Here is a 14,240-nt window from a genome sequence, read left to right as displayed (position 1 = left end):
ATGCCCAAACTACCTCAACTGACTCATTTTGATGCAGAGGAGCAGCAGCCCTAGTTTATAGTCCCCCTGACCATGGAGCTATTCACCTCATCTCTAAGGCTGAGCCCCCAAAGAAAATTAATTTCAGCTGTGATCCAAAATCTTTTAGACATGTCACAGGTGGGACATAAATAGATGAGTAAATTAAAAGTTCAGCTTCATTTTCACCACGATTCGGAGCAACACTCTCATTATGGCAAACAAGGCCTAATGCATCGATCCATCTCCTGCTCCACCCTACCATCATTCGTAAAAAAAACAAGACAAATACATTCTCCCACTTGAAGCAGTGACTACCCCCAATCCAAAGGAAGCATCCCACCTTTTTCTGTAAAGAACTGTCCCCAGTAAGCACTGGCGGTCATGACTCATAGATGCCAACAGAACTAGCGCAACATCACTTGCAAATAGCAGAGATGAGATGCCGAGGTTCCCAAACCACACAACCTCCTCTCCACAATTGTGCCTTACTTGTTGAAAAATAAAAATCTTTTGTGATGTTTTCCATGTTCTTACTACTCACTAATGAGATTATCCCTTTTTTTTTAACTTCTTACAGCTCACTTTCCTGATCCCAGCCTTTTACGAATACAAATGCCTTGCTTGCTACTTGCATGACTTCTACCCATACGGGCAAAACCTCCTTCACTGGTGAAAACACATTTGCAACTAAAATGTGTTGCGTAGTGAAAAAAGTGCTGCACAACAAATACGAAATATAAAGTTACAAATCTATATCCAGTTCTATTATTCTGTTATGTAGTAACTTTGTGTTTTGAAGACTAGGATACAACTTGAGCAGAGGACAAAAATAAATTTAACTGTTGTTAAAAATAGTAAATGTGTTTTTTTAATCAAAACAAGGTTGGTCAACATAGTTTAAAATTGAATTAAAACGATCAACAGAGATGATTCATAAAAATTATTATTTTTTTTGTCATTCTTTCACTTATTTTGACCAAAAAAATAAATCATATGATGATAAGAAAATGTAAAACTGCTACATAAATATGAGCTAAATGAGGTGATCAACTGAGACTTCAACCTTTTTATGCAATCTTCTTAAGAAAAAACTGCATCTAAAATAGTTTGAAGAATCATAAAAAGCCAGTTGGAGAGAAAACTTCCCTCAGAATAACAAACCAGCACAAAACTGTTTTGCTTTTCCTTCCCCCTAAATCAGTTTTCCAGTGACTCCCATGTTTTCTGTGGCCTCTCGTGTCTTATGCAGAATCAAGAAAACCACAAACCTGTGCAGTTTAGAAACACTCACGATACCGTCCAGTACGTTCAGAAAATGGGATAATAAAGCAAGAAATGCAAATAAAGGCTTCACTTTTAGATTTCTGAGCCTAGGGGGAAAACATAAAAAGGAGCCAGTTGTTCAGGATTTAAACAAGACTTTCCAAGGAGCCCTGTTAGAGTACTGCATGACTTATCAGGTATGTGGACACACCAACACCTGCCCTCACCACCCTCACCTGTTGCAGGTTCTTTTGATGGACTCGCATCCATCCCAAAAGTTTCCAAACATTCTTGTCTGTTTGCAGAAGGACAGAGATTTTCTATTGTTTTTATTACAAACCAACAGTTTTTTTTTTTAAATATTTCTTCTGCTTTTTGCACATAAAACCTCTTGTTAAAAAAAATCAAATAAAATTAAAAGAAAAAAAACAACATAAAAGAACAAAAAAATACACATATGTTAAACAGAAATAAAGGGTTAATGCAGCCCCACTTTCTTCTTCACGCTCATCCTGACTCCCCCATTTGCACTCAAGCCTCCGTTTTCTCTTTCTTTTTGTTTTTCTTCAGGAAGGACGGCGTGCGAAACTTCTTCTTCTTCTTGGTGTTGGGCGACTTGGAGGGGGAGCTCTCGGGCGACAGCACCTCCTCGATCTTCTCGCTGGCGCTCACTGTAATCTCCACGCTCTCCACGCTGGTGGTCAGCTGACTGACGCGCTTCGACAGCTCGTCGTCGTGCTTGTCTTTGCCGTTCATCAGGCCTGTGTGGTTTTCTGGGGATGGAGTGAGACACTGATTAGGCAAAGGCTTTCCAGAATTCTGCTTTAGACAGTCAATGAGTAATATTATTGGGGACTGCCTAGTATAAGGCAGACACCTATTATTATCCACATGACAAGGGTTTCCTAACTTTATTTATGTATATCTTAGGCTTACACAAAACTGAATACAAGTATGTCATTCTTTGAGATAATGAGCTGAAATTTAGTATGGTCGTAGCTGAGAGAGAGTTGTTATACTGGACATTCCTGATGCAAATCAAATATCCAAGATGGCCGCCTTAGCTAAAAGGGAAAAAATGTGATAACTCAGCCATATTTAGAGCTATTCAGCTGAAATTTGGTGTGTTGGTACCTGAGAGCAATGCCCATTAAATACGGAATTCAAATCTAAAAATTCAAGATGGCCACCAAAGCTACATTTAAATAGCTTTATCTCAGCTATTTTTACACATAGAGCTGAAATTTGATGAGGTTATAGTTGAGAACGTTCTCTATCACATACTGAATCCAAATCAAAGATCCAAGCTTTTAGCTAACTTAGTCTTAAGTAATAGGGAAAAAATATGATAACCTATTTTAGAGCTATTCAACATTTGGTGTATTGGTAGCTAAGAACAATCCCTAATTAAAAAAAAGGAAAAATGAAATATACTATAAATCAGCCAATTTTAGTGATATTGAGCTCAAGTTTTGTGATGTGATAGCTGAGAACGTTTCTCATCAAATGATGCATCCAAATCAAAAATCCAAGATGGCCACCATGTGGCCTTATTGTTCCTTTTAAGCACAGAAATGGGTTTATTTCTGAGTGTGTATGTATGATAGCGGTGGTAAATAGGAACAATTCAGAGAATTATACAAATAATGATAATGGATAAATGTACAGTTATTGTTGCTTTTCTTTCAGCTACTCCCCTCTGCAGGGGTTGTCACAGCAACAAACTCGCAGAAGAGGATTGACAAGTGTTTGATGCCTGGTGCTTTGTCTGCCCCATCCCGTGCTCAAACCTGCAACCTGCAGCCTCAGGTTTACGAGACTGCAGCAGTGACCACCGAGCTACCACAACCCCTGGATAATCGCACAATAAACCCTTGAATATTAAACTGTAAACATAATATCTGTCCCATTATGTTCTGTTACATTATTTAGTGTTTTACTAAAAAATACATCTCAAATAAAGACCTGAATGGTTTACAGTGTAAACTTTACACTGTCTGTTTTTATGCTTTAATGTTTCAACTGTATTTTTGTAAGACATGGCTCTGTACAAACCTGTTGCAGGAAGCACTAAACATGCTAATTCTATTTAAAATGTGTTGAAATTACATTTTCAGCTACTCATCAAGCTTTGTGAACAGTATTTCGTAACATCCCAGTCTTAAACAGCCAGGTGATCCAGAAGATTTGCCCTCCTTTCAACCTCACAAAACGGGGCTTTGAACAGTGGCGTGAACCCGCTCTGGTAATGACTGTTCACGTAACAGGCTTGACAGCATCACATTCTGTTCTTATGCAGGTTACAGGATCCAGGGCAACCGTTTCATGTTACAACACTCAACATGGAAGGCCTCTTGAGTTATTTACACCTTGAAACTCACGTGATGATATTAGGAAGCAGCAAATACAACAATTGACCTGGTCTGAGCAGTAGAACTGGCTGGGTGTCAGAAAATATGGGCCCCCTGAATTAGTGTGCTGTAAAAGAGTAATTGCTGTTGTGTAGATTTGCGTGTTTGTGTTGGAAGGAAGCTGACAAGAACTTGATTCAATGGTGCCAATATTTACAGCTGGCAATGGGTCTTTTGTGATCTTTGTGCTTCTCTGAGGTACATTAAAAAGTTCTAATGTCCGACAGCAAAACTTATGTATTAAGAAGCAAAATATTGCAGATCCTGACTGCAGCAGCAAACAACAAACCATCCCATGTGACATTACTTAATTACATGTCACTTATCTCAGAATTATGCAAAGTTTTACAACAAAACTCAAATCTAAAACCAAAGAAAACAGTTAGTAAAAAAAGTTTTAATTAGCTGTGCACATACAGATACTAAACTGTGCATTAGACATTAGCTTGTTCTGGGCCAGAAGTCATCTAAATATGGAGCTGCTGCAAGGGCATGTATTTGTTTAGTTTAGCATAATGACAGAAAAAGCTGCTTTTTAGTTATGAAACTGATACAGCACACATCAGCCTTTGATGATGTAAAGCCCTTTTTATTTTATTTAGTGAAAAAAGGACATAGAACAGAGAGAGACTGCATATTTGCCACAGCTCTAAGTTATATTTACGAGAATACACTTGCTATGTTTAACATGTCACATTGTGCAATATACTGTTCCTGATTAAATAAACCTCTCCTAAAATTAAACGTTTAAATAAATAAATAAACAAATAAATAAACAAATAAATAAATAAAGTTCATGGAATGACCGCCTAAGGTTAGAACTTAAAAAGTTAATCCAAAGAAATTCCTGTTGACTTTATGTCAAATCACTTCAATTCATAACTAAAATAAACTGATTATAACATATTGAAATGGAAATCATCACTTACTATTTTTACGTTTTGATAATTATTTGTCTTTTACTGCTTAGTTAGACCTACTTGGTTAAGGTCAGGAGTTTATTTAGGTGTTGGTTTACATTTTGTACTTTTTTTTCTCCTCTTCATTTGTAATGCATATAAAAATGCACGTTGACTGAGCATGTAAACACGAGAACTGTGTAGATGAACAGATGCTGGGATATATTCATCATTTAACGCGAGTTCCTCATTTTTCTGGACTGAATAAAACGTGCACTGAATTTAAGGAAATGCAAAGTGAGACGTCATTTAAATTTGACCCATCAAAATGAATGCGGTCATTTATTTACAGAATCAAATTTAACATCAAACATTTACATTAATTTGGCAAATTATGAAAATAACAACAAAGCAATCAATCAGGAAAAATCATACGGCCATGATTTTTCCGTTGCTGCACCAACAGACATTTATAACTGTACAACTATGATCTTTTACCCACATGAATGTGGGTAAGCACTTTACACAGACATTTCTAAATATCTGGGAGAATTTCTACTTGATAGAAAAGTTTAAGATGAAAGATGAAGTTTAAAGGGGAGAAAGATGGTGTTTGAGGTAGAGTGTTGAACAGAACGGCACTCTCCGGGCTTTCTTCAGCTTTTCCTCACAGTACACTTAGGTGGTGAAAACGACTCTTTTACCTGGAGATGTCTCAGGCGAGATTCCGTTTAACGCACCCTTTCAGCGTCTCCGTAGGATGCTGTTACTCGTCCGGAGTAGCTGCGAGGTTCTGTCAGCCACAGCTCACCTCAGTGGAAAATGTTATAATCCCATGGAACTCGGAAGAGCTTCGTTGTCATGTCAGGAACTCCAACAGCACTCCATCAGAACTCCAGAACTCTAGAAGTCTGACAACTCTCCAACTCTGAGTACCTGTGTGTCTCTCCGTGTCCCTGTGAGTCCGTAGAGTCTGTGTAGACCAGGAAGTACTGACATTTTAAAGACTCTTTCCCGGTTCACTTTTGGGATTTTTCATTGGTCAGAAACGACCAGAAGGGGTGTGTTTTTGTGACGTAAGAGGTTAGAGACAGCGAGAATTGTTATGAGACAGCTCAGAAATGTTCTCACAGACCGAGAGGGTTCTGTTTTGGCGTGCCTTAAGAAACAGGTGCAAAACATCTCTATTTACGTCTGAGAGGATTCTAAAACATGACAGTTTTAACATAACAACTTGTTTTTCGTTTGACTGTAACCTTGTAAACGCACACACTTGCTCATTCAAAAGCAGAAATCAGAAAAATGCATAATTACTCTGCACAGCTTTTAACATGAGAATAAAATCATTACTCAGTTAATAAAATTGATTAGTTCACTGCAACATCTAAAATGGTTTGAACTAAGACACTTTGATTATCAACATTTGTAAGATAGTAATGATAATAAAAAGAGAGTGTTCTTTTCACTTGAATCTTCAAGAAAGAAAGTCTCAGGATGGGTGAACCTGTATTTATGGAGTCAAATACATGAAATGACAGCTTCTGTCCCACAAGGTTCTAAAGGCCAAGAGTTTTGACCTTAGACTTAGTTTCGACGTAGGCCTAGTCCACTACAACTGCGTACGGCCCATCGACAAAATGTTAAACAGCAATACACCGAACTAGCAAAGACCTTGTATAAACTTTGTCCTTGATTTGTGACTTGATATTGAAGCTGGGGTGGTATGTGACACTCAGTCTAGTGATGATGCACAAGTGTATCAAGTTTCATTAAATTATCCTGAGCAGATCAGAAGTTATGACCTGGAGAAGAGAAAGTTTACAGACATACCAACAGAGACTATACCATGACATGTCTGTCTTACCATGGGAGTATAATAATAAAAAAAAAATGGTTTTGAGGGAAATATTTTTCTCCCAAAGTCCATCTCATTGCACTTTTCTGGCTGTAAACCTAAAACAGCAGTTGTGAAATGCTGAATTTTATTGCTTCAAACCGTTAAGAAAACATTAAGATGATTTCAAAGGACTGTTTAATGTATATTTAAAGGGCATATGTGGTTCTAGCTCCTTACACAATCTAAACAAGGAAATTTAGGGTGTAAATAATTCACACAATTGTTTTATGTTAGATTAAATGTTTTCAGTTAATTTTTACAGTGAAAGTCAGGAATTTTGCATTTAATATAACATTACCGGTAATATGTTATTGTATGCTGCTACTGCCAGAGTCTTAATGGGAGTTACTGGGAGAGATCATATCTCTCCAGTTTTAGCTTTTCTCCATTGGCTCCCTGTCAAATCCAGAATAGAATTCAAAATCTTACTTCTAACCTACAAAGCTCTCAACAACCTAGCTCCATCTTATATTACAGATCTTGTTGTTCCATATTTTTGTAACAGAGCACTTCACTCTCAGACTGCAGGCTTACTTGCGGTTCCTAGAGTTTCTAAGAGCAGAATGGGAGGATGATTTTTCAGTTGTCAGGCTCCTCTCTTAAGGCACCAACTTCCAGTTTCTGTCCGTGAGGCTGACACATTGTCCAGTTTTAAGACTGAGATTAAGACTTTCCATTTTGATAAACCCTATAGCTAGGGTTGGCTTGTTATTCTGCCATAGGCTTAAACTACTGGAGGACAAATTGACTTAATTTCTTAAAATGAATTGTTACAGTTGAATAGTTTTCATTTGATATTATTTCTATCTTATGTGATTCTCAACCTGCCATTGTGTATCTATTCCTCCTTCTTGTTCCTCTCAAACACAGCTGGTCGAAGCAGATAGCCTCTTGTCCTGAACCTGGTTCTGCTAAATGTTTCTTCCTCATGAAGGAGTTTTTCCTTTCCACTGTTGCCTTTATGCTTGCTCAAGATGAAAGTCTGCGATGAAATTAAACTCAAAGCAGTCAGATAAATAATGTTATTAACTTACCTTTATGTATATGAATGTTTCTGTTCAGTGCCCGGAGATGATTCTGTTGTCTTGGCCGCTATATAAATAAACTGAATTGAATTGTATGTGTTTGATGTTGTCATTTTTTTCTTTCAACTGCTCCCTTCTGTAGGGGATTCCATAGCGAGCAAACTTGGTATGATTTGGTAATTATTTTACTTCAGATGTCATTCCTAGGATCAAACCTGCAGCCTCAGAATAACCAAGCAATGGCGCTGACCAGAGCTACTGCAACCCCTAATAATAATTGATAATAAAGCAACTAAATATGCTACATCAATCTAACCACTTTGATTCCAACTGAAAAAAGATTGTCCCAAGGTGCTATCCTTACATGCATCAATTCATTACCACGTCCATTTAAACAACCAAATTTAAAGGAACAAGCTGACATAAAAAAAATAAAATAAAAAAAATCTGACATTTTATTTCTTAAGGTGCAACGTTTAAATAAAAAATTTTCATAATCTCAGGAAACTGATATTCATCACAGTTTATACATTTAAAAAATATCCAATAGCTATGTGGCATTTTCTTGCACGTTTGTTTTTCTCATTTCACCTCAAAGAAAACTTAATATATTAAGTAATCTATGTGATGAATTTTACCATCTACACTACTTCTGCATGTGAACTAAATAAAAACCTCTGCCTCAGGGCGAATAACAGCAAAAATTATTTAATAAAAATCTTCAATCTTTGAGTCCAACTCAGGTGTGTTTTAATGTGAAAATAGTGCAACATTACGTTACAACACAAGGAAGTTGTGTGAAACAGCATATTCTGTTTTTCTGAGTTAAAAAAAAAAGTTACTCTCATGCTCAAACGTGAAGACGAATCAGAGACAAACAGTCATGCAGATTATTCAGAAACTGTGTGTTTGTGAGTGATACCTTCTTTGGCAGGAGTGCTTTGTGGAGACTGAGTGACAGACAGAGACTGAGACAGAGTGGAGCCATCATCAGAAGTTAGCTCGTGCTCGCCATCTGCAGGGATGGACGGGAGGATCGCAGCGTGGGTTGAGGTTAAAGAAGAGGACAACAGCGAGGGTGAGGGGATGAGAGGTTGCAGGGATTTAGGATGGGAGGTCAGGGTGGGAGGTTCAGAGATTAGTGATAACACACACATAGACATATTAGAATAAGGCCATGCACAGCTGGTTCTTCACAAAAAAAACTTCAAAAATCCTCGTTTCCTGATCATCAGACTGTCTCTCGGCCCTTTTTATCTTCGTTCCTGAGCGTGGCTGAGCACGCTCTGCAACATATTAAGCTCTAATATCCCAGTGAAAGACAGATGCTCTGAAGTACAGCTTACTGACTGCAAGCTGGACGTGACTGCAAAGAAGTGCAACTGTTTCCCTGCTAAACCTCGTGTAACAATGTGCTGTGTATATTAAACATTAAGCTTCAGAGGACTTTTATTATAAATTAATGTCTAAATACTGCAGAGTTGTCAATTAAAACCTGACCAGACAGGTCCTATCAACAAAACTTTGAGATAACCATAAAACATTGGAAGAATACAGCTGATCTTGTATTATTGGTCTAATCTTTATTATCCTAAAGATAAATGCTCATCACTGACTTCATGAGATCAAACTAGGTGGAGGTTTAAACAACAGTTTTTGCTTTGACTACAAAAAAAAAAAAAAAAAAAATCATATTTGGCTCTATGCAGATAACTTGAAGTTTTATAAAAAAAGGGAAAAATAATTACGCAATGTAATTTTGTTTCTCATACATAGTAAAAACATTGTGATCATTCAGTTGAGTAGCATTAGGAGCTTTGTTAGTTTTAACAGCTGAGTGAGTGGATGACATTCGCAAAAAGTAGAGATGTACCGATCCGATACCAATATTGGAATCGGTACCGATATCGGGAAAAACTTCTGGATCGGGTATCAGTGACAATGCAACCGATCCATGACTGAGCAGATTTATTCACTCTAATTCTATGCTTTGTGCTCTGAGTGACGTCACATGCTAGCATACTGACTGAACAAATTAAAGTTGTGTTGTTTTTACGTGTTTGATCAAGCTTGTGAAGCTCTTGGTGTGTTTAAATGTGCTGTTATGGTGCAGAGTTTTCAATAAATTGTAATTCAGTACATTCATGTGTGCGTTTAACAAAACAAATCTTTTAAGTTAATTCAGCACTGGGTTTGTAAGCTCAAACATCCAGGTAGACAACAAAAATGGCTAAATCATGTCATCTGGACCTGCTTCAGAAATGGGTCCAGATGACATGATTTAGCCATTTTTGTTAATTCAGCAGTTTTTCTGTATCAGATTGATATCGGATCGATATCGGACGACATCTAACAGCAGATATCGGTATCGGATCGGAAGTGGGAAAAGTGGATTGGTGCATCCCTAGCACATTATTAGCTCAAAAGATGATCATAGTTCATGTTCATAGTCTGTTGTTACACTCCTTCACAGCAAAAACAATGAGGTTGCATGCCAGCCTGGCCTGTGCTCGTTAACGTGCTTATATATTCTGCATGTAAGAAAATAAAGTTGTGCAACATGTTGACATTTGAAATATCATCTCATTCCAAGAGAACAAACTGAGAGTAATCAACAAAATCTACAATAACTGACCCTTTTTTTTTACATTTTGTGTTTAAAATACATTTTTTCCTTTTCAGATGATGAACACGCTACAGGATGTAGTTTATCACAGGAAAAACCCTGCAAACGCGTGTGTGTGTATGTTTATGTGTGTCGCAAGTTGGGCTTGGATCAGGCCCTCCAGACGGACTTCAGCTTGCATCCAGATGGGTCACCGGGGATTCATGGGGCTGTGGGGGCAACAGTGTCATGGCAACGGGCTCGGCTCATGTGGCAGGTGTGAAGACCTGCTGTCAGTCCGGTCTGCCGTCTTAGTCACACTGGCTTGTCATACTGACTCCAGCTCAGTGGTTCATTTGCACACGCAGTCAAGAACATTTGGACTTGTCCACACACATGCATGAACACATGGCCTTGATGATGCACGCAACCACGTAAAAACAACCACTGTTAGATCTGGTCCAGTGCGCCTGGAGCTCTGCAGAGGGATTGGTGAACGATCACTATACGTTCACTGTTGACTTACTGCTTTCCTCAGTGAAAAACCAATACGATTACCATTGATTGGCGTGTGTGCAGATACAACAGTCTGTGAGGAGGACACCCCCACATGTTACAATACGCACAACATGTACGCTTGTTATCACTGTAGATAGGAGCCTATAAGGGGCTGGCTGCTAAGGAGACGAAGCAACGAAGCTGAGTTGTATGAGAGTTCATCTCATGAAGGGTACGATCGCTGAACACATTTTAATCCAGATTAGGTTAAAGAGCAACTGGAAATCTGCCTCTGCAGCTGAGTTTGAGCTGCTAGTTAATAACTTTACCAGGTTTGACCAGGAGAGAGTCTTATCTTTGAAAAGATACTTTTGACAAAAAAAAAGGAATAATTCCAACAATTTTAAAGGGGATGACACGGATCAGACATCTGTTGTAGGTTAAAACCAATAACTATTGAACTAATTAAAGTCTGAAACCTTTAGCTTTCAACTTCTGAAGCAAAGAGATGACAATTAGTGACAGTAAAGTACTTTAAGAGCTTCAACCGCTGGACTTGGGAGTTATTTGGTTTTGCCCTTAGGTTCAGACACATAAAAAAAAACACATCTTGAAGACAAATGCTCATAAATGCATCAGAGAGAAGTGCTTTTCAGTTTAAAAGTAAACATCTGCTCTTAAATTTGGTCTCAACTACTCAAAATAAGAGTTCATAATTGTGCAGCTAACTGCTTCTTTTCCAGTTTACAACTTGTCTCTCTCTTTGAATTCTAAAAATGGTGATTGTCTATTGATTATTGATCCAATTTGTTTAAATCCTGCCAATATTTAGCAGTAAATTGACTCTCAGATTTCATTTCTGCTTGTGTGTGTTTATTTGAGAGTGTGCTCCTCATACCGCTGAGGCCCAGTTGCCGTCTCTCCACGTTTTTGCGATACTCCTCCAGCTCCTTCTCTGACAGCTCGCTGAATGGGTTGGGAGGAAGGGGAGCCATCTGCTCCTCCTCTGTGGGCACGTATGGCTGGGGGAGGAGGAGGCAGGGAGAGCGGTTATCACGGAAACACAAATAAATGCTTACACATCCAGTTACACCTACACACTGAATACATGTGTGTATACAGGCAAACAAGCTGATACGGAAATGGTTAAAATACATAACATATAATCAACAAACTCACATACAACGTTTAAACTCGCACACCAAACTGAGATTAAACATCTGCTGAGATCTGAGTGAAAAAAACAAGTCAAGGAGACAATCGTGCTCCAAAGGAACCGTCACACTTCAAAACACCCACAAAAACGAGCATCACTGACTTAAAACAACAAAACAAGTGTAAATGAATTAAAAAGTCAATTTTGTGATACAGATACATGCAGCGTTTTTTTGTCTGAATATGTTAACAACTAAAAAAAACAAACAAATTAAATCCAATGCAAACACTGCAAACAAGAACAACGTAATGCCTGTGAATATTTACCATTACTCCTATCTGCCCCAGATCCTTGAAGACAAAATATTAACCACAAATTTATCAGCACCAAAGTGTCTGAATGACTCGTATTTTACTTTTAAAAAAAAAGGAAGAAGCGGGTGAAGATAATGGATGATCTCATGTTTTTATCAGTTTTATTTGAAGGTTGCTTCAAGAGAAATTTGCTCATCTGCTCATTTGCCTCCCCCTGCTGGCATCGTTAGCCTGCCTGTGGCTATCAGAGAGTTTCTGCACATCTCAAACACAGAAAATTATGGCTCTTTTGAAGCAAGATTTTGTGAAAAGGTTATGAATGATGAATATCTTACCTGTTGTAGAAAGCTTTTTAAACAACCTCACTTTGGACAAACGAGTTTAATTTTGAGCAGAGTGATGCGCTAGTTGCACACGGAGGTTGCTGCTGTTTTCAAAAACTAGTCTCAAATATGTCATGAAGGTTGATGCAAATGCAATTTCATAATATTCTATACCTTTCATTTTTAAAAAGCATGGTTATTTCTAAAGAAACATTATAAAACTTTGTCCAGAAGTGGCCCTGCTCAGACTAGCCATTATAGGAAGATAAATCAGTCTCAAAAGCAGGCGCACAGGCATACAAGATTTGTATGCGTACGATAAGATCCACAAGCGTACTACAAGTTTTACATATGCGCACTATATAATTTCAGCAACTATGACTGAATTGCAGAATTTTAATATCTATTTTTAAATATTTTTCATAAAATGGGATTTAATTGGGTCTTTTGTGTGCCAGCATTTAATAGTTTATTAAGTGAAGTCTTTGGCGATTCAGATACCGTATTTTTTGCCGTACACGTCGCTCCGCCCTATAAATCGCATCAGTCAATATTTGTCTAATAAAGTGGAAAAATCCATAAATATGTCACTTTGCAGTATACGTCGCATCTATTATGCATCACCGCTGTACAAATTTAACAAGATAAACGCCTAAACATTTATTTGTTTGCTCGAAATTATAGCAAAGGTGTGTCTCAGTGTAATGTTTCCTTAATAAATGCACTTTAATGGTCAAATTAGCTGCATTTTAAAAATAGTTATGCTGCTGAGGTGCTCCCGGGAACACGCAGACAGGGAGGGAAAAAAAAAGGAGGGAGGAACGCTACTCGTTTAATCGAAATTTAACAAGGAAAGCACCTAAACAATTATTTGTTTGCTCAAAATTATAGCAAAGGTGCGTCTCAGTCTAACATTTGCTTAATAGATGCACTTTAATGGTCAAATTAGCTGCATTTCACCGGGGTGGTGCAGCTGCTTTGACATTTCCAAGCAACAAGCAGAATGAAGGTGGGGAGACTGTGGCAGGCTGAATGTGTCATTAATAGCTGGTGAAGATTCTCAGTCATCCAGGACATGGTAAATTCAAAAGAGTTTATTTAATTTTTTTCTTTCTTAAAGTATACAGTAAAGTATAATAAAGTCCAGTTGTTTTTGTCTTGATCTTTTTTGAATTTGTCATTATAGCCACTTTTACCTATTACGTGATACAACAGCATGCCATATTACTATTACTACTCTGCTGCCATCAAGTGGCTGAAAGTGGTACTGCTCACATTTTTATTATTTTTTTCAGTCAAAATGAATGAAAACGATCATAAAATGTTTTATAAATATGGGGAAAAAAATCCATAATAATGTTGCTTCAGCCTATAAGTCACAGGGCATGTAAATTATGCAAAAACTGCGACTTATAGGCCGAAAAACACGGTAATTGGCACGAAGGAGACGTTTGACATGCATCGCGCTCACTTTCAGCCCAGCTGAGTTCTGCTCCGCCTCTTTTAGTTCCAGACAAAGTTCACACCTGAGAGAGACGTGGACGCTTCACCTGTGATTTATGAACCGTTTGAGGAAGAAATGGCCTGTACAGACATTTTATTGTAAATCGAAGCAGATGGGCACTTGTCCTGAGCCTGGTTCTGCTAAAGGTTTCTTCCTCATGAGGGAGTTTTTCCTTTCCACTGTCGCCTTCATGCTTTCTCAAGATGAGAGTTCTGTGATGGAGTTAAACTCAAAGCAGTCTGCTCCTCAGATAAATAATGTCAAATCATTTTTATATGTGAATGTTTCTGTTCAGTGCCCTGAGACGACTTCTGTTGTGACTCG

The 14,240-nt window shown here is 37.9% G+C and overlaps 1 protein-coding gene across 1 annotated transcript in view; it reads right to left on the bottom strand.

The window, feature by feature from the left end:
• Nucleotides 1-1,151: 1,151 nt before the first annotated feature.
• The window catches only part of add3a (adducin 3 (gamma) a), a gene marked incomplete in the record, with an annotated part of 59,157 nt that continues 46,068 nt past the window's right edge, over nucleotides 1,152-14,240 (bottom strand). The window contains 4 exon segments of the mRNA XM_037689730.1: nucleotides 1,152-2,057; nucleotides 8,439-8,531; nucleotides 11,518-11,641; nucleotides 12,102-12,125. Coding sequence (XP_037545658.1) covers nucleotides 1,816-2,057; nucleotides 8,439-8,531; nucleotides 11,518-11,641; nucleotides 12,102-12,125 — 483 coding nt within the window.

The sequence above is a fragment of the Nematolebias whitei genome, chromosome 16 (genome assembly GCF_014905685.2).
Source record: "Nematolebias whitei isolate Nwh7 chromosome 16, NemWhi1, whole genome shotgun sequence".
NCBI lineage: Eukaryota > Metazoa > Chordata > Actinopteri > Cyprinodontiformes > Rivulidae > Nematolebias > Nematolebias whitei.
This window is presented reverse-complemented; position numbering and strand designations above follow the sequence as displayed.